At 34.3% G+C, this 18859-nt stretch overlaps 3 protein-coding genes across 3 annotated transcripts in view; 2 read left to right on the plus strand and 1 right to left on the minus strand.

Annotated features, from left to right (window-relative positions):
- Nucleotides 1–428: 428 nt before the first annotated feature.
- Nucleotides 429–4978, plus strand: LOC128989376 (leucine-rich repeat-containing protein 23-like). Its single transcript, XM_054411265.1, has 6 exons — nucleotides 429–695; nucleotides 1499–1807; nucleotides 2355–2659; nucleotides 3548–3746; nucleotides 4409–4618; nucleotides 4748–4978. Exons 1-6 carry the CDS (start codon nucleotides 429–431, stop codon nucleotides 4976–4978), a joined length of 1521 nt encoding a protein of 506 aa, XP_054267240.1.
- A 795-nt stretch (nucleotides 4979–5773) lies between these two features.
- On the plus strand, nucleotides 5774–10103 carry LOC128988346 (uncharacterized). The gene is made up of 6 exons (XM_054409553.1): nucleotides 5774–5915; nucleotides 6618–6836; nucleotides 7584–7693; nucleotides 8174–8258; nucleotides 8451–8635; nucleotides 9911–10103. Exons 1-6 carry the CDS (start codon nucleotides 5825–5827, stop codon nucleotides 10094–10096), a joined length of 876 nt encoding a protein of 291 aa, XP_054265528.1. The 5' UTR covers nucleotides 5774–5824; the 3' UTR covers nucleotides 10097–10103.
- Nucleotides 10104–11705: 1602 nt separating this feature from the next.
- Nucleotides 11706–18859, minus strand: part of LOC128990327 (protein windpipe-like) — a 41943-nt gene continuing 34789 nt past the window's right edge. Inside the window, exon 2 of the mRNA XM_054412659.1 lies at nucleotides 11706–14911. Within this exon, the coding sequence (XP_054268634.1) occupies nucleotides 12581–14899 (2319 nt within the window). The 5' untranslated portion in view covers nucleotides 14900–14911 and the 3' untranslated portion in view covers nucleotides 11706–12580. The remainder of the gene's footprint in view (nucleotides 14912–18859) is intronic.

Consider the following 18859-nt stretch of genomic DNA (forward strand, 5'->3'; position numbering starts at 1 on the left):
TAAACAATAACTCTTCCCCTAGTTATGCAACCTAACAGTAAAGCGCAAATCATTAAATTAACCCTAAAGTAATAGAAACATTTTATCAACAGTAGCGATAAGTGTCTCCAACTTGAACTAGATACGAAAAACGAGCTTCAAAATGTAAAATAAGATGAGAAGACTATTTGTGTTGGTTAGTCTATAATAGTACCAAAAGCTAAAGTAGGAAATAAAGTTTTGACAAAGGCGCACTCTGGGGGTAGCTCATTCAACTGTTTTCTATTTAAATAAAAAGTTGCTACAGCTGGTCCACATAGACTCCTGATGTCTACTTCAGTATCCAAATTGAACAGTAATGTTTTCAATCTTTATTTGCAAAATTAAAATCACATGTTTTTAAACAAACAAAACAAATACTTAAAATGTTCCTATATTTATAACCAAAAATGATCAGAACTGGTTCAGAAAGTGATTTCTTTGGTGTGCAGCAATACTGTAACTATCCAGAAGTTTCGAAAAATTTCAAAACCTGTTTACTGTCGGATGAAGAAGATCAGAGCTTTGACAGTTCGAGTGGGCTTCCAAGTTGCACTTTGGATGTTTCTGACACCCAAAGTCAACAGAGAGTGTCTCGTACTCGAGATGTTTCTCCCTCGCTTGGGAACTTTCTCAAACTGTCCCTAACATCGGAAGAGGATGAAGATACAACAGATGTAAGCATTTATCAAAGATTATGTTTTTTTAAACCATCTTACTTAAATTTCAACATGTGCACTTGGTTATCTAAGAATTGCCTTTGGTAGGTACTTGAAATCTGTAGTCAGACTAGCCTGAGAAGGCACTTGTGTCCTTTGTGTGGTTGAGGAAAGATTAATTATGGCGGAACATAACACAGTTTAACGCTGACATTGCCTCCTAATCGACAGCTACCTGAAACTTTGCCTTCCACAACTCGCAGCTAACCATCGATGTAACATTACTTCGATAATAGTAGAGCGTTTACCAATCTGCGAAGTGCCTTCTCAGTCTTGTCTGACTACAGTTGATTATCATCTAAATGAATTGAAACAGCTTTGTTAAAGTTCCATTACTACCCTGCAATAAAATGTATGACAATTTTTAATAGGTATTCAATTGTACCAGCCTTCTTTAGCCTCCACAAGATGGAAAATTTGTTTTTAAAAAAATTCAATTTTTAACCAAAATATGTTATTAATTTAAAAATTACAAAATAAAAACCATGTTTATTAGTTTTTAAATTAACCAAAGTTGTATGTGTATCCTCTTGTTGCTATTTCTCTCTTATTCGTTTGATTGTCCTTGATTGTTGGGCATTTAATAAAATGGTCCTCGTTAAAGAAACAGCTGATATTGGTCAGTAACAAAGCCATCATCTCAATTATTCAAAATACTCATCCTTCACATGTCTTACCTTAAATATGGGATGTTTATTTCATTATGTTGCAAAATGTATCCGTCTAATTGCAAATTCAGCCTTTTCAGTCAATTTTAACAGGTTGAGGACGATTCACATGATTCCATAGAGCAGATCTCCAACAAAGAAGAAAATGTTGATGAAGAATATCAGCCGATGGGTCAAAAGTATTTTGGAGACAAAACAAATTTAGACCCAGAAGGATGGATTAAGTATGCTTCGGATTCAGATCCTTGGAATGAAAATTTGTATTCACAATTTGCTGATGAAAATGGTGCTTTACGATATGGTATTTTAACACTTGAGGAGATTTCTAAGCGCTCAAGCAATCTTATTCAACTTCCTGACAACAAAGCATTTGTTTTCTCCAGACTTCATATAGATAAAATGGTAAATATGATAACTACTGATCCTGCACTTTCTTCCTTAAAGTTGAATGGAACTTTCTTTACACATCAATAAAAAATTATATTACTATAATATGTTATTATTAGTATACATTTCAGTAGCCATCAAAAAGTAGAAAAAGAAAAATCAATATTATTTCCAACACTTGATAACTTGTAATTGCACCTTAGTAATATGACAAATAAAGATACATTCCGCCATTTAAATATTCACCATTCAACAGTTACATTTCATAAATCAATTTAAAATAAACTAAATACGGATTTTTGCTTACTTTGATAGCAAGAGTAAAAAAATTTATTCCTATGGAAGATATTTTCCTCTGTAAACCTAAACATACTTCATGTTAAAAAAATAAACTCTAAAAAAATTAAGCTTAGATTTTTAAAATGACTGAGATACCTACCTGTATTTAACCTCATTCTGCCCATCCACAATTGGAATATCCAAATTTGGTTACAGAATCACTTATGTATCGGTACTTAACGGAATTTTAACAACTTCCTCTACATTTTTAATGCTGTTTCAGGACCTAGAAGACATATCTGTCATGTCAAACTGCAGATACTTTCTCTACATTGACATGTCTCATAATTTAATCAGTGACCTCAACGGATTAAATCATTGTAACTATCTTATGTATCTGAATGCATCTCACAACAAGATCAAGAAAGTGCTGGATTTTCAACCCCCTTGGTTCTTAACTCATGTAAATCTTTGCTGTAATGAGATTAAGGAAATCGGAACGGGAAATATTGCTGCCTTTTGGTCTCTGAAACATCTTGATCTTTCATATAATTTAATTGAGAAAATTGAAGGACTAGAGGGCTTGAGGTGAGATCCCTTTGATCACCAGTGGATATTAGTTGATCCAATTACACATGTAGTGACGTTTTTTACACACAATAGACAATAGACAAATATCTTTATTAGTAATTCATTCAAGAAATGCATTAGCATAAAAATTCAAAACTATAAAATCTTCTTGCTTTACAAAAATTGTTTAGCTTAGTTTTTGTGTTTTCCATTATCTTCTTAGGTTAAAAAGTCCTTGATTTTTTATTTTTCAAGTTCATTTTTCATTTTTTTCCATGTGTAGTGGGGGGGGGATTTAGAATCAATGTTTTCTTACTGAATTGTGTAGTGTGGTGGATGTGAAGACAGCAGTCTCTCAACCTCTGGTATGGTGGTACTTTGGAAATCCTGATTCCTAGAAAGATTTTGCTTATTTGTGTAAATTGCTAGTTCTTGGACATAAGAGTGATGGAATTGTTAAAATCTTGAGGGATTGAAGGCTTCTCTACAAATTTCTGAGGGGGCAAAGCCAGAAATTTTCCTGACAGCCTTCTTCTGAGCCACCAGGATTGGTTATGGTTTCCTGGTGCAGCACATTATGTCAGGCAAAGTTTTTAGCCATTTTCGTTGAGCTATCTTGGTCTACAAAGCTGTAATTGAAGGATTTGTTACTCACATAACAGAATTGGGGGTTAAAAAGTTAATCATTCATCATGAAATTTTTAAAAGTCAACGAATCCAATTTGTAAAGTCTAGGAGTTAAAATAATTTAAAGACATCAACTGTAAGTGTCTGAGTTTACTATAAAATTATTGAAAAATGAAAATATAAAACTTAAGCTGTAGATTTGTTATTGTGTTTTAAGAGTTGGAATTTTGTAAATATGTTATCTTGATGCTGCACCCTACGAACTAGATAATGTTTTAGATACTTGAAGCACCTCAACCTATCCCACAACTACATTCAACAAGTGGAAAATCTCCACTGCCCCAGTCTGCAAGAGCTAAACCTGTCTTATAACAGAATAACAGATATTGACAATGAAGACAAATGTATGGGAAGTTTGGAAAATCTGAGAGAACTCGATCTGGCTCACAACAATTTGACATCATTACATAATTTGGAGGTATAATTGAATTAATTATACATCATGTTTTTCGACTACCAAATATTCAGCTACATAGACTTAAGTTTCAAATACAAAATAATATTTTACTGGAATGAATATACATTACCGAATTCTTAATAACTCCACGGACATTACTTTAAATTTACCATTTTCAATCTCTCTGGTGTGCTGATATAAAACAATTCGGGTGCTTTCCTGTGTTCCTTTCTTCCCCGTCCCCTAAGTAAAAACTCTTCTGCTGTAGAGCATCTCCTTTTAACATTAAGTCCTTTTTATGATGTTTTTTTTATTCTAACTCCTATGTTTCCACCAATCACTCTCATGTTAGGAAAATCAAAGACGGTTTTATATTTTCCTACCGCCCAATAACTTATCTAAATGTTTTATTCAAGATCAAGTTTTTCAGAGGATGACCAAAAGGTGGTTTCATGGCAAAAATAACTTCCTTTGATTCAATAACTCTTTATCAACATCGATGAGTAATCCTGTTGGAAATAATCCTTTGTCAGACGGATTTCCAACTGGACCTTTACTGTTAAAAATCCTATGTCTTAACAATCTTTTCATCTGTAGCCCTTGAATTTCACTTGATACTAATTTGAGTAATTTAACTATAAGGAAATAACCCTGCCTAAGACTAAACTAATGATTTTTTTCAGAACTTAAAGTCTTTAAAGAGCCTGAATGTCAGTGAGAATAAGATAAAAGACTTTAATGAAATATATAAACTTGATGGATTGAAGAAGCTCAGAGAGATAAAGATGAGAGGCAATGGTGTATGTGCAAGACAGGGATACAGGGAGTTCCTGATATTTAAACTGTCTTCCTTAGAAGTACTTGATTCTGTTCCTGTTAATTTCCAAGAGAGAGTGAGTGTTTTGATTCCCTTAGACTCTTTAAGTTATACAATGGTCCTAGAATATCTACACTTTTTGATACCTGGTAAATAAACAAAAGAAGGCCTATTGAAATATTTTGGTTTTTGTTTTCTTGTCTAGGTAGCTTCAAGAATGCTTTGGGAACCAGATGTATTTACAAGAAAAACTCATTTACGTGCTAAATTAGAACTATGGAATCAGTTAGCGACACAAACAGTAGATATAACCACGACTCCGTATAATGACCCGCCAATTTCCTTGGTTGCTTTGGTTGGAACATTTGGAAGCAACAAAAAAGATATTGCAAAGAGTTTAGAAATGAAATTTCCAGACCAGGTTGGTATGATGTAAGAAACTGTTTGTTCTGATTTTGTTAAGGTCAATTTTGTTCAATTTTTACCATCAACTTTTTGCTTAGTATTATTTAAGCCCATAGCAGTCAACCATGTGTTAAGAACATTTCTTATAGTCAGTTTCATTTAGTACTAAAAGGAATTAAAAAGCTGTTTTAGTTTGAAAACATTTTTTATTGCTGTATTAAACCATTTACAGTTAGAGTAAATATAGACTGTCAAAGGAAGGTTCCGTGATGTGCCGCTAAAGCGTGCTCAGTGTTCAGTGTTCGTCGGTTCTCTGCCATCGCCGACTCACTGTCTCCTACCAGCACTACCACCCTTGCAAACAAAATGCTAGGTACCAACATATCAGACCCACTTTTCAATACCGTATGGGTAAAGTAAAAAAAATCTGAAATCCCGTAATTTTAACAGAAGAGCCAATTTTTTTTAAATCCCCAGAAATGTTTTAAACATGGAGAAATAACGGAACAAACTCCTACTTCCCGGATTCCGGGAATTCTCCAGAAGTTGGCAACCCTGGCTCCACATACCAACTTGTCATGGCAATGCTCGCTAGCGCTTGACGCTGCAGCGGTGTGTACCGAAACTGCCCGGCACTCCTAGCGGTGGACGCCAAAATATATGCTAACCGCAGCACTGCTTTCTGTCTATATTTAATTCTATTGTCTATGATTAAACTCTTTAATCCTTAAAACTATACTTATAAACTTTTTCAGTCCCTACCAAATTTTAATTCGAGTTTCTGTATAGCAACACACATTAAGTTCTATATTTTACATTTCAGCTTTATAGATGTAAACAAATTACAAACATACCTATACAAAACGATGATGATTACATGTCAGTTTCAATGGACTGTTTTAATAATTTGATCAAGGATGGTAAACTTTTATTTTACTACAAAGAAATTGGAGGTTTATTCGGAGTGGGTAAGTTAAGACTTTTGCATTATACAAATTTTTTAAGTTTAAGCCCACTTGAGATATAGCAAACAAAACACATCACAATAAAATATACACACAGTAGAACTTCAGTAGAACTATCCGAATCGCTAACAGAAAGAATAAAAAAAAATAAAAACCACAATTAATGAGAATTGTTATTAAAGAAGGCAGAAGCCGTGATCACGGTAAAATCCAAAACCTTTCCTTCGTCGTGTACACATAATCATCGTCTCCCGCAGTCACGGATACATCATCAACATTTTTCATGAATGCGGTTGATCGTTAAATATATCCCACAGTCGTGTAGACATTGTAGCTGGCTTATCTAAGACTTTAACAACTTTTTTTTATGATCGTCTCCTAATGTCATTCAAACATTGTTATCTTTTTGTGTGATCGCAGCAAAATCATAATCGTCTATCATTGACTATATACCATATCATGGTAAATAGTCATATATTTACAGTATATAGTCGATGGTTCTATAAAGTCCAACAGTAGATAATGGTCTGCGATCTCCTCAGTCTGCCCACACTTCAAGATGTAACCACTTTCAAATTTTCAAGCAGTGCAGAGGCTTCCTCAAGTGTTCATGATGTGGCAATCCTTACGACTGGTTTTAAATGCTTTCTGTTTAACCTTAGAACTTTTGAGTTTTATTAGTTAGAACATGTATATGTTTTATAGGTATCGACGAGCTCAGCAAATGCATAGCTGAAAATAAAATAGGAATAATAGAAACAACACTGGAAGGAGCTTTGGTACTGAGACACACAGCTTGTCGTCCGCACTTGGTCTTGTGTGTGGCAGAGGATACGAATAGTTACAAGGAGAAACTAAACACATTTTTCACTGAATCAAATCTGTGGAACAGGTTTAACTCATCCTTAAATAAATGTTTTGTTGGTTAGTATACTACCCTATATTATGTGAGAAATTCAGTGATGAAAATTGAAAACTTTGAAATAGCCTCTCTTTATACAACAAGTAATCTTGCATTACCAAAAATTTCAAAATATTTTAGTTTGCTATCTCTAACAACTAATAAAATTGTACTTTATTAAATTTTTTACAACTAAAAAAGTTTCAAAAAACTGATTGGAGGATTGTTTAGGAAAGGGGGAGGGAATGGTTTGGAGAGTTCTGATACCTACCACTGCTTTTTATCAGTACAGTCCACCCTTGTACGCTTGTCAGCTCACCCCTTGCTCTGAATGATATGTTCCACACACTCTCCTTTTACCCTTACTTGCCTATGTAGATGGGCAAATGTAAGGTTAAAAGAGGCCACTAACCAAATAGACTGCAGTTTTTCTGAGAAGTAACATATGAAACCATAGTGCCCCTTATAGAATTTTTGTACATTTATCATAATATATTTTTAAAATGGAAAAATTCATTAGAGAGATTACAGAAAGATGTTTTTCAATTAAACTCTCATTGTGAATTAATGATATGATTAATTATGATACAGTATATATAGGTTCCTTGACATTATTTAGATTCTGATTCCAGAAAATTAGGTTCAAGAAAGTTAAAGACATCTTTCAATATTATTATAACAACTGAGATCGCTTCAATAATCTTCTGACTCCTTTTTGAGTTAGAAGGTTGTGTGTCAGTTATTAATTATCAATTAATTCTATCTTCTAGACTCATTTGAAGATCTTGAAGGAAATGAAACATCTTCAGTTCAATTTGAAACAGCTGATGAATCTACAACAAAGTTTCCTACTTCAAATCTGAGTTACCAGTCTGTCCTAGTAAGTATAGTCTTTTAAATTTCTAGTGCGATAGTTAAGCCGGCTCCAAACATGCGCTATTCGCAAAGCACAAAATATTTTACGTTTGGCGATCTAGCTGTCTTGCAATTTGCCGATTAAAGAGTAGACGTCTAAACACATGTGTTGTTTTCCAAGCAACTGTTGGTTTCGGGTACAGCAAAAATATTCGTTCACTTTGATGTTTGTAAAAATACTGACAATGAGCGGGAAAACACGAGCACGAACATTTGCTGCTTGCCAAATAGATAATCACTTATCGACCGACACTCATGATTCGGCGAGTTGCTGCTCGGTGCTTAGCGAATGGCGCATGTCTGGAGCCGGCTTTAAATATTATGTAGGCTATAGGGTACTACTAATCTCTGTCTCCAGGCTTGCAATATTCACAGGCCAACAGATAATTTATGACTGGAGAATCAACTCATTTACTTTTTGACTTATTGAATTTTTGCTTCACAGGTTTCAGAGACAAACCTTTCGAGTCAGCAACGTACTACAAATCAGTCGCACTTATCTGATGTGAGAGCTACCACAAATTACCAAGGTATGGTTTAGATGGTTGTGTAATTAGTGCTAAAACAACTTTAGTGATAATTCAGGATCTTGTTTTGGAAGAGACCCAATTTTAAATTTATTTAGCCCCATGACCTTTTTTACAGTTTTTTTATAGCCAAACCTTTTTTTTACCTCATGATACAGAATCAAGTTAACACAACCTGAACTAAACATTTTCCAGATGATACAAGTGACGAGTTCAAGTGGGAGTGGACCTACGAGCCCAGTGTCGTCTACGATGTTGAGCCGAGCGAGAGCCACCAGAACATGCTCAGAGGTAGAGAGACGTTCGTACAGTACATGTTGCACCAACAGGACATGTATGTGGAGATGAACAATGCTCATCCTTCCTTGTTTGCCGCAACTGTAAGTCATTGACTGTATACTGAAGTAGATATCCCGAACCAGCTGTAGTCAATATTTTATTAAAATAGAACATTGTTGGATGAGCCAGTCACAGAGTGTACAGTCTGAAATCCTATTTCATCCTTAGTTTTTGTTGTGTAGTTAACGTTAGCTAATCCAGTACGTTGACCTTGATGGTGCTAAACTCCAAACGTCTTCTTAAAACAGCTGTTTTTAAATGTATTTCTGTTTTCCCTACTGTCAATAATAAGGTAAATAATGAGGCCTGCAAACACCTAACTCAGTGGAATGCACTAAATGCCAGAAACAATATAAAACTTAATCCTTCTTAGACCTTTAGACCAATACCGGATTATTACGATCTCTTATTATAGGGACAGGGTTTTTAATGAACTGTTATAGTTGTTGATGTGAAACAAACGGTTCTACAGTTTACCGTTAGTTGTCGTTTTAGTTTGGTATGGTAAAAAAAGTTTGAACTCGAATCTTGGCAGTGGACTCAATTCAACTTATGTTCATTATTAATCTTTACTGGCTACAATTTAATGCGATGAGAAATGTGATGTTTACAAATTTTCAAAGGTTTCACCTCCCCCTGCTGTTCTTATTACTGGAATGTTGATGAAACAGATTACCAATCATTCTTGTCTATATAAGCTTTATAGGTCTTTTTAGTCCAAAATTGTGCCAAACTTCAATCACTGTATTATTCAAAGCTGGCACGTTTCAATGCAACATTGCCGGAGTTTTTTGTCAAAAACATTAAAATTTACACATAAGACCTACATATACACGACACGGGACATTTAAACACAAGACAACATGATAGCGCTATCATGACACAGCCCCGTGGCGGTTGTAGCCAGTCTATCGTGTTGTCTCGCGTTTAAATGTCCCGTGGCCCGTGTCGTATATATGTAACGTCTTGCGTGTAAAATTTGATGTTTTTTGACGTGAAGCTCCTATGATGTTGCATTGTGAACATGTCAGCTTTGAATAATTATTGAAGTTGGACACAATTTTGGACAGACGGAGGTAAGCCTATAAAGTCATATACGTAGTCCAGGGGCTATCAAAATGAAAACTAATTATTCATGCAAAGATCCTGAACGTCTATGGTTTAAAAAAATCATATTGGGGATAACAGATTTTTTTTATTTAAGACTGGGGTTAAAAAGCATTAATTTATAAAATAAGTGATGAAACACTTTTCCTTACTGCACAATTAGAAGTGACTACTTTATAATGTGTAACTAATCAAATTTGAATTTTGAGGTTTATTCTGATGACGTTGAAAAAGCAGCAAAACAAGTTGGAAAAACTTGCTGTAACATTTATAACAAGAGAGGACAATTAATTAAATCTGAAACAATTCTTGACCAACCAGTTTGCAGGAACTATGTTGAAGCGAGAGTTGAATCTTTACTGAAGGACTTGGTCAATATCCCATCTTGTGTATAATGTACTTCTTCTTTAGTGGTGAAACTTGTATTCCACAGTCACAATAAAAATCTACGTTCAGATGAGTTATATACATAATTGTTTATCCATATCTACTGTTTTAAAGATAGAGATACAAAACTTTTGCTACAAAATTACTGGACAGAAAAAGAGTTAATATCATTTTAACTCATTATTCAGTGATACACTACTTCCTCGGGGGAAGGCCCGTTAAGAGTCAGAAGGAAATCTTAAATGTAAGCACATGTTGATGTGTGCATCAAATTAAAAGTTTTTGTTATTAAAATACAATGCCGCAAACCCGACTCCAAACAGACAACCGAATAAAAATTACAGCTCTTCAAAGATTTATTGGATTTGCAATGGTATTATTATACGCTACCTCCTCAGAGAGGCGCCCACTAAATCGGAAGAAAATAATAAATGTAAGCATAGGTCGACATGAACATCAAATTAAAGATCCTTAGTAAACAACACCGCAAATTTGACCCCAAGAGAACAACGGAGTAAAAATTACAGCCGTTGAAATATTCAAAATGGCAGACTCGAGAAATCTTTTAATTGCTGCCATCTTTGACTCGGTAGTCCATTTTAGTTTAAATGTGCGTCATTGTGTTTTACTAGTAAAGGCCTTTAGTTTGACCTACATATCAACCTATGCTTACATTTAAGACTCCTAGCAGGCCATCCCTCTAAGGGGTAAGCGTATCACTGAATAATGTGTTTAAAGGATTTTAATGTGCAGTAACTTTGTACCAGGTTTTGTAGCTCTATCTTGATTTTTTTTATTTTTTATTTACTGTTCCGGGACTTTTTGCTGTATAGCTCCTGGATTCTAATTTTCTTGGGTAATTGAGCTAAAATCCGTCTCTTAAAAAAATTCCTTTGAATGTAACTTGTGTATTGTTGTATTGTGGTGCCCGTCATATGTATTTATTAATTTTGATTCTTATATCTTTAACATGGTGATTCTTTGTCTTTATAGAGCAATACCAAGCACAAATAATGCAATGAGTGCCATGACAAAACATTTCAGTTTTAGAATGCTTTTTCTGTTTTATTAATTAATGTTGTACTTCACAAAACACCAGGTATAAAGGAAAACCAACAATAAAGTTATAAATTTAAGTATAAATTTATTATCAAGCTTAAATTACTTACAAAAATATGCCAACATTTTAAATATACAAAACAACGTACGTACTTAGTAAATAAGGTGTTTTTGTGATATGTCTTTTGTGCAACAACTTGTTACATATTTTGATCAAAGGAAAATGTGATTAACATTGTGGTTTATTGTTAGTGGTTGTACGTATTATTTTACCATATTAAATTTAAAAAAGTTATAATAAGTTACTTTGAAAGATAATATTAATAACATGAAATAGCTCATTTTGGTAGTTACAGTTTTTACTCCTTGACAAATAAACATACTAATTAATTGCAATTACAAATGTTTCTTTTGTTAAGAATTAAACTCAAGTAATTATTCATCTTTTGTAAATACAGATTATTAATTCAAAACCATCAAATGCAAAGTTAAAACAAATTGATTTTGTTATAATTTTAGGTAAACATAATTATATCTTATTTATTTTATTGATTCATATTTTGTTTATAAAAATGTCATTCATCATAAACAGAACAGGTAAAATTTTGCTGAAGCATTTAAAATTGTTATAACTTAAAACATTGTGTTTTAGTTCAGTATTAACTATAACTTACTTAATGTGAAAAATATTTCAAATTTTTTGACGTTGGTTATAATAGTAACAGTTATAGCTTAATAGTTCCATAACAATCTGGATATATATTTGGTCAAGCGCTTCATGAAAAATGTAAAGTACAACTTAGTATCATCACGTTTCATATATTTTATAAACACCACATTAATAACTACTAACAAAAAATAACATTTAATAAGCTGGTAAAGTAATTTGCACTCCACAAAGAAATCTTGGATTCCTCATTACGACTCAAAAATTTGTGTGATGTTGATAAATATAACAATTATGACTATAAATATAAATCTACCAGAAAATAACTCACTTTTGTAGATTTGAAACTAAAATTGAACAAATAACATAGAAGCCTACAGTAAATTTGTCTTGTGAAAATAGCAGAACAAAAACTAAAAGAAAGATGTATAGCTTTCTAAGCAGTTTTCAACAATGTAATAAAACTATTAAATCTTCATAACAACCTCAGATACAGCTTAACATATAAATATTTACATCTATGAACTATTTACAAAGGTTAATTTAATTAACAAAATAAATCAGTCAAGAGCAGGAAATAATCCGCTCAGTTGGTGTTGGTGTCGGGTAACAAACCAACATTTTCATTAAGGTCTGTCAATAACAATTCTTAGCTCTACTTGACTAGCTTAGCTGCTAGAAAGTGTTGTCCTAACGTCCATAATTACATTTATATATAAATATTACATATAAACACTGAAGGAATATTTTCAGTTATCACATTCGCCTAAACATTCTTTGTGCCGTTGTAGGTCTTTTGTAGGAATATGGGAGTCCGTGGTATGGAGTCAGGAAGTATCCCAACTTTGGCCTTGGTCCTCTGGATAGGAGCCGCTGGGTTGATCGTAATAGGTTTTCCCTGTTGGATCAAAGGAGTTTTACTTGTCGGACTAGCGCTTGTGTCAGCTGTGTTGTTATTTATTGAGTTTTTGTCTTCCTTTTTGCCTTTGGTTTCGGAAATCGGAATAATGGTTGGTAGTTCTTTCTCATTTTCATTTGAAATGAGCTTCTCTGTTTCACTGGACGGTGCTTTGTCAGGGTATTTGGAATTGTTTTTCTTTTCGTCTTCCAGTGGTTTCGGCAACAGTGATGCCATGTCTTGCATTTCAGTGTCGCGGTTTGACGGTTTGTCTTTTACAATTCTCGTTGTTCTTCTTTTCTTTGAGTTTCTGCACCTGTATACAGAGTACAGGATCAAACAAACTATTAGAACACCAACACAGAACATTACAACTTCTGCTCCAGCTACTTGTTTAATATTTCCATTCTCGTATGCAGTTATTGCTGAGATCTCTTTTGTATCTGAACTAGTGGTTGTTGGTTCTTCAGGTTCAATCACTGGAGTTACAACTACACTTGAATTTCTTTTGGTTTCATCATTTCCACTATATAAATCAGGAATTGTTGTTGGAGGAGGGATGGTGTCTTCAACGTCATCGTCTGGGATTGCAGGATCTTCTACATTAGTGCTATTGTTTGTTTCTGTTGTACTGGTAACATTTAGTGACCCTTCTTCATTATCTTCTATCTCTGTATTACTAAGGCCCGGTGTTTCTTCTGTGGACGGTACTTCATCTTCCGTTGTATCTTCTAAGTATGGCAAAACAGTTGATTCTTCTTCTGTGTAATTTGTCTCCTGCAAAGAATTGATTTCTGCATGAATCAGTCCTTCATTTTTCAAGTCGTCTGATTCTTTGTTTTCATCTTCGCTCAGTGTTTTGAACTCAACTGGTTTACTATAATTCATATTAACTGTTTCTTCTGCAACTAGATCAGTTTCAGTTTCTGGAGATGAACCACTTTCCTTTTCATCTTTGTTAGGAACATTTTCACTTTGAGACTCAGATACAACTTTGTCATCCTCAGTTTTACTACCTTCATCTGTTGATTCTTGATTTTCAATGTAACTTGCTGGTTCTGCAGCTTCAATTTTGCTGTCTGCATCGTCTAGTTTAACATCATCCACTTTGGTTTCTTCTTGGTTCTCCTTCTTATCGGTAATGCTTGATGTTCCGTCTTCGTCCCTCATCATTTCACCCATTGCTAATGTATCATCGTTCTGAAACAAAACTTCAGCATCTGAGTTTGAGTTAGGCTGAGGTTGGTCAGATTGTATGGGTTCTCCTTGGTACCCATTCTCATTTTCATAATAGTTTTCTCTCAACAATCTATTTTTGAACAAAGGGCTATAAATATAATGGTCCATCTCTTCCTTCCTCGCTTCAGCTAGGCACAAAGAATTCTCATCCACCTTGCTCCAACTCACCCCTTTGTATTGCGAAGGTAACGAACAGATCACATCATCCTCAAATATCACCCCTCGCCCAGAGAGCCAGTCTTGCAAATTCAGTAAAGAACAAGAACAATTGATTGGATTTCCTCCTAGTCCCAGTCTTCTCAGATTGGTCAAAGACGATATAACTTCTGTGGGAAAATTCACTATGAGATTGTTGGAAATGTCAATATACTTAAGACCCTTTGGAAGAGAATTGTACTTAATAGACTTCAGCAAATTCTTATCCAAAGATAGGTATTTTAGTCTCTTCAGCCCGTAGAACGCTACTCTTGGTATGTGCTCTAGTTTACAATCGCCTATGTCCAAATGTTGAAGAGAATTGGAGATCAAAAAGGGCACTTCAGGCAAAAACTGGATCGGATTTCCTCTCAGGATGAGAGTAGTAAGGCTGCTGAGATGTTGGAACACTGTGGGCTCTAACTCTTCAATCTGGTTGTAGGATAGGTCTACTTCAATCACACTCTTTGCTCCGTAGAAGGTCTTTTTGTGAATGTAGTAGATGGAGCAGTTTCTCATGTTGAGATATTTGAGGTGTCGCGCCATGTTGAACTGGCCATCCATCAGTTCTAGAGGGCTGCGTGACGGGAGAAGGGTGAGTGACTCTATCTTGCCACCAGTTGGAGGCAAGGTAGAGCAGTTGGCCACGTAGAGCCCTTGCTCGTAGCGGCAGGAGCAGTGGTTGGGACAAGCCTGCGTCAGCCATAACACGGACACCAGCACCAGCGCCAGTCTCCAACTGGATGTCTCCATCTCTGGCGGGTCCTGCAACAGAATCATCAGTGTTACTGGTGGCACTAGCAGAAGACCTATTGCTAGAGTTAGTAACAATGTACCCAGCACCAGCGAGAGCTGATGACCTAATAGATGCACAAGAAAGGGTAAGCAAGGTCACCCTTGCTATTTCACTAAAATAGACACAATAATAATTACGTAATAATAATTAAATTAAATAATTAAATAATAATTAATTAAATTAATTAATTAATTAATTAATTAATTATTATTAATTAAATAATAATTAAGTATCTGTATTATTCTTGACTGTTTGTTAAATTTGCAGGAAAACGTTATGCTTAAATTCGAGTAATTCTAGTTACATCTTAGAGTTGTATAAGGGTATTATGCTTTTGTACTTACAAAACTAATGGTAACAAATAGGTAATTAAAGTTTTGGTTGTTTAAAAAAATATTACTGAATAAGGAGGCGATGTAGGATTGTTAGCCAACCAAATAATTGCACAGCCATAATTTATTGCACCATATTTTTTGAATAAAAAATTTTACTGTCAACAAATATTTTACTAACTAAGATGGCTTTGTACATATTAGGTTGTTTGTCTGTGTGTGTGTGTGTGTTGTCACTTTTAAGGCAATTTATATGGTGAGAAACAGGAGCAGAAACGACAAAACGAGTTAGACGTTGGTTGTAGCCGTAAGAATCTGCAATCCTGATCTTTCCAAAAAAGGAAAATCACTTGCATATTTTACAGCTTTCATTTACTGCTTTTACAATAAATGAGGAATGTAGTTCAGTAACTATAGTCCATTAGGAACGTGTGACTATGTTTAAAGAGAAAGAGATGGAAATCAGGATGGTAAAATAATTTGTATCGGTAATTTTTTAAAATATTTTGACCATTTTAAATTTAAGAACCCTTAGAAGGATTTATTTTTGGGCGAGAAGTTAAGCATGATTGTATTGTTCTTTACATAATAATATTGAAATAAAACAAGGTTTATTTCTTAATTACTCTTTAAAGTCAATACTTTTTAATATTTTAGTAACACAATCAATACTTATATTAACCATTACGATTGCAAATGTATATGCCATCAGCACTGACAATTGTGAAAGACACTCTTGAAATGCTTCCCTCTAACAATAGCCTGAGGCTCTGAGTCTTGAGTCGCAGTAAACAAAGCATCATTGACATGCACGACGCCTGCCCCTCGTAGCAAGGCCTAGGGCACCCAATTGTGCTAAATATATGCCTGCCTGCACTGCAAACTACGTCCGCCTGCCTCTGCACGCGCGAGGGCCATCAAGTGACACTGATTGAGACTGCTTCCTAATCGAAGGCGTTTGCGCCCACTGGTCTTGTGGAGTGTACCATTGATTATACAATGGAACCTCGGTAAGGAGACGCTAGATAACAAGGCAAGTGTCATTTTCATATACACTTGATTTTATATTCCCCTTATCACATTTTGCAAACCTCTGTAACAATTTTCAACCTTGATAACAAGTCTTTAACGATCCACTTGAAAGACTTATCGAGTTTCTACTGTTCCACACACGATGGTATGTGTTTAGTCCATGGGTGTACTCAGAATGATTTTTCTTTTCCTAAGACGCTAGGCACGGATTACTTCAGGCTGGACCTAGGGGTTGCTGCATTATCACTTAGACAAAATGCATTGGTGATTTGGCAGGATTTGAACCCATAACCTTGGATCGAAGACCGGCGCTCTAATCACTAGATCAGCTTGGTCTCCCAAAGATTGATTAGAAGTATTATAAATTATGCTGCCCTTAAACCTTAACCGTCTTTGAACATGTTTACAAAAACAGTTTATATTTGGTAAAAATAAAACATTAAGGATTTTAAAATCCTCATATGTTGATGAGTTGGTATCATAAGTACAAGAAAAGAAAATTAAATCATTATGCTAAGTGGGTTGTGAAAGCAATACATTTTCTTGATTTAAAGGGTAAATATTTTGTTTATTGTGTATGAAATATGTCGGGGTGAATAGCTTTGAATATAAAAGCATGAGCAAAGTCTATTTCAGCAAACCCAACTTGATAAGAAATAAAGGAAAATACAGGGTTCGGTTTCATGTGTCATAAATAAGGATCATTAGATAACTGTCCAGGTAACTAGATTCAAATTCATTTATTGGCGAAAGGCTAAATAAGACAAAGGTACTAACACAATTGACTAAGTGTCTACTTTTATGGTCAATTTGACCTTAGAATCTCTGAGAAGTTCCTGTTCCCTAAATTTTCTCAATTCTCTTTGTCCTAAAAATTATCAACGTTTAAAACGTTACAAACAAATTTTTATCTCAGAAACATGCAATACAATAGTTATTTTAATAATTGTGTTTTTTTTTTGTACAAAAGGCTATAACAGTGATTTTCCCACTGAAGTAGTAAAGCTGGGTTTTCCTAGACGCGGAGTCGGCCAGCGGAGAGCGGACAACGGAGAGCGGAATTGAAATTAACATGGCATTCCGCTCCGCTGCTAGGAAAACAGTAACATTAAATTACCTAAGACAAGCTGAGTCCGCTCTCCGTTGTCCGCTCTCCGCTGGCCGACTCCGCGTCTAGGAAAACCCAGCTTTAGCCTGAATGTGTCTGAGAAGGACAAGTCAAGGCTCACACAAATTATGATTGATGTTATGGAACTGCAATCAACTGTTTCACAAGAAAAGAAGAAAGGGTTACAGTATAGAGGTTGTAGGTAATTAATTATTAACCATTTCCAATAGTTAAGAAGATTTTTTTTCAATTAAGAACATTGTGAATATAATTAATTAATAAATTGGCCTTATAGGTTGTGTTGATTAGGTGAAAGTATGAGTACATAATATGAAATTTGGTAACTGTTTACACATATACATATACAAAGAACTTTTCTTTTTGGTACTGCAAATGTTTTCCTTTTGTAAAAGATGTCGCTTGTTTAGACATAGGGTTTTATGTTGAGAATTGGGTAGACTTAAATGCACTAATGTTGACTAATGTTTTCTCTAACTTTAGAATAAATTTAACACTGTTTGTTTCTCTTGTTTATAAACTCTGAGGAGTAGCAACAGTTCTCATACATGAACGGATACATTGATTGGTTCGCTTTGTTAAAATATTTTTAAAGCTGGCGAAAGAGCAAAGAAACAGACTAGAAAGTAAAACACTCACACTGTACCTCACAACTATTTTCTACTGATACATAAGAATGAAAAGTCCCTAAGGGGTTATGTTTAGTCATTGGCTATGTACTATAGTCAATGATTTAATGTATCATGTTACGTGACCAAAGGGTGACATTTAATTTGTCTTACTTTGCAGTCACTAATAGTGAAAATATTTAAAATAGATTCTCTTACATATATTTTTATTTAATATATTTTGAAATATACTTTAACGTCTAGGATGTAAAGATATGCACTTTGTCAATTAATGCAGAGAATTTTGATCCGGTCACCTTGTCTCTCAATCTAGTAGAAGTAGAAGCAACTCATTGAATCAAGTACACTTTATCAACCCCTTCAATTAAGATTGTGCAAGTTCCAATCAGCTTAGTACTGCAGTCAACTTGGAACTGTTTGAAGGCGTTTGCTACATTGTTGCTGTACAGTACGAGTACATGATACAAATAATAATTTTCTAGTTTGTTGGTAGGATTTTATACATCAACCAATAATCGTCTTCAATTATAAAATTAATTTGAACATTAAGCTTGATCAAATTCAATGTTAATGCAGTTTTTAAATACGAAAAACATTTCCTCACCAATTATTAGTCCTGATGCGGAATTACAGTTAAAATTATTGAATATTTGAATTTTTTTTAGATTTTTCACTCAATATGTAAAAATACTCATGTAAGTAATACATTTATAAATGTAAATATTAGTCTGTGTTATGTATTTATTTATTGAAACCCATTAAGATTTCCGATGTTCTCGATATCTCGGCTGGGTCCAC

The sequence above is a fragment of the Macrosteles quadrilineatus genome, unplaced genomic scaffold (assembly GCF_028750875.1).
Source record: "Macrosteles quadrilineatus isolate MER2022 unplaced genomic scaffold, UCM_ALF_1.0 Scaffold_3__2_contigs__length_128488019, whole genome shotgun sequence".
In the NCBI taxonomy this organism is placed as follows: Eukaryota; Metazoa; Arthropoda; class Insecta; order Hemiptera; family Cicadellidae; genus Macrosteles; species Macrosteles quadrilineatus.

What these genes read in the sequence shown, in the direction of transcription:
- LOC128988346 (XM_054409553.1), top strand. Translation starts at nt 5,825, where the DNA reads ATGTCAGTTTCAATGGACTGTTTTAATAATTTGATCAAGGATGGTAAA. An exon ending in TGAGTTACCAGTCTGTCCTA is followed by an intron (nt 7,694 to 8,173) that starts GTAAGTATAGTC and finishes TTTGCTTCACAG; the next exon opens with GTTTCAGAGACAAACCTTTC. An exon ending in AGCTACCACAAATTACCAAG is followed by an intron (nt 8,259 to 8,450) that starts GTATGGTTTAGA and finishes AACATTTTCCAG; the next exon opens with ATGATACAAGTGACGAGTTC.
- LOC128989376 (XM_054411265.1), top strand. Translation starts at nt 429, where the DNA reads ATGATCAGAACTGGTTCAGAAAGTGATTTCTTTGGTGTGCAGCAATAC. An exon ending in GAAGGACTAGAGGGCTTGAG is followed by an intron (nt 2,660 to 3,547) that starts GTGAGATCCCTT and finishes ATAATGTTTTAG; the next exon opens with ATACTTGAAGCACCTCAACC. An exon ending in CTGTTAATTTCCAAGAGAGA is followed by an intron (nt 4,619 to 4,747) that starts GTGAGTGTTTTG and finishes TTTCTTGTCTAG; the next exon opens with GTAGCTTCAAGAATGCTTTG.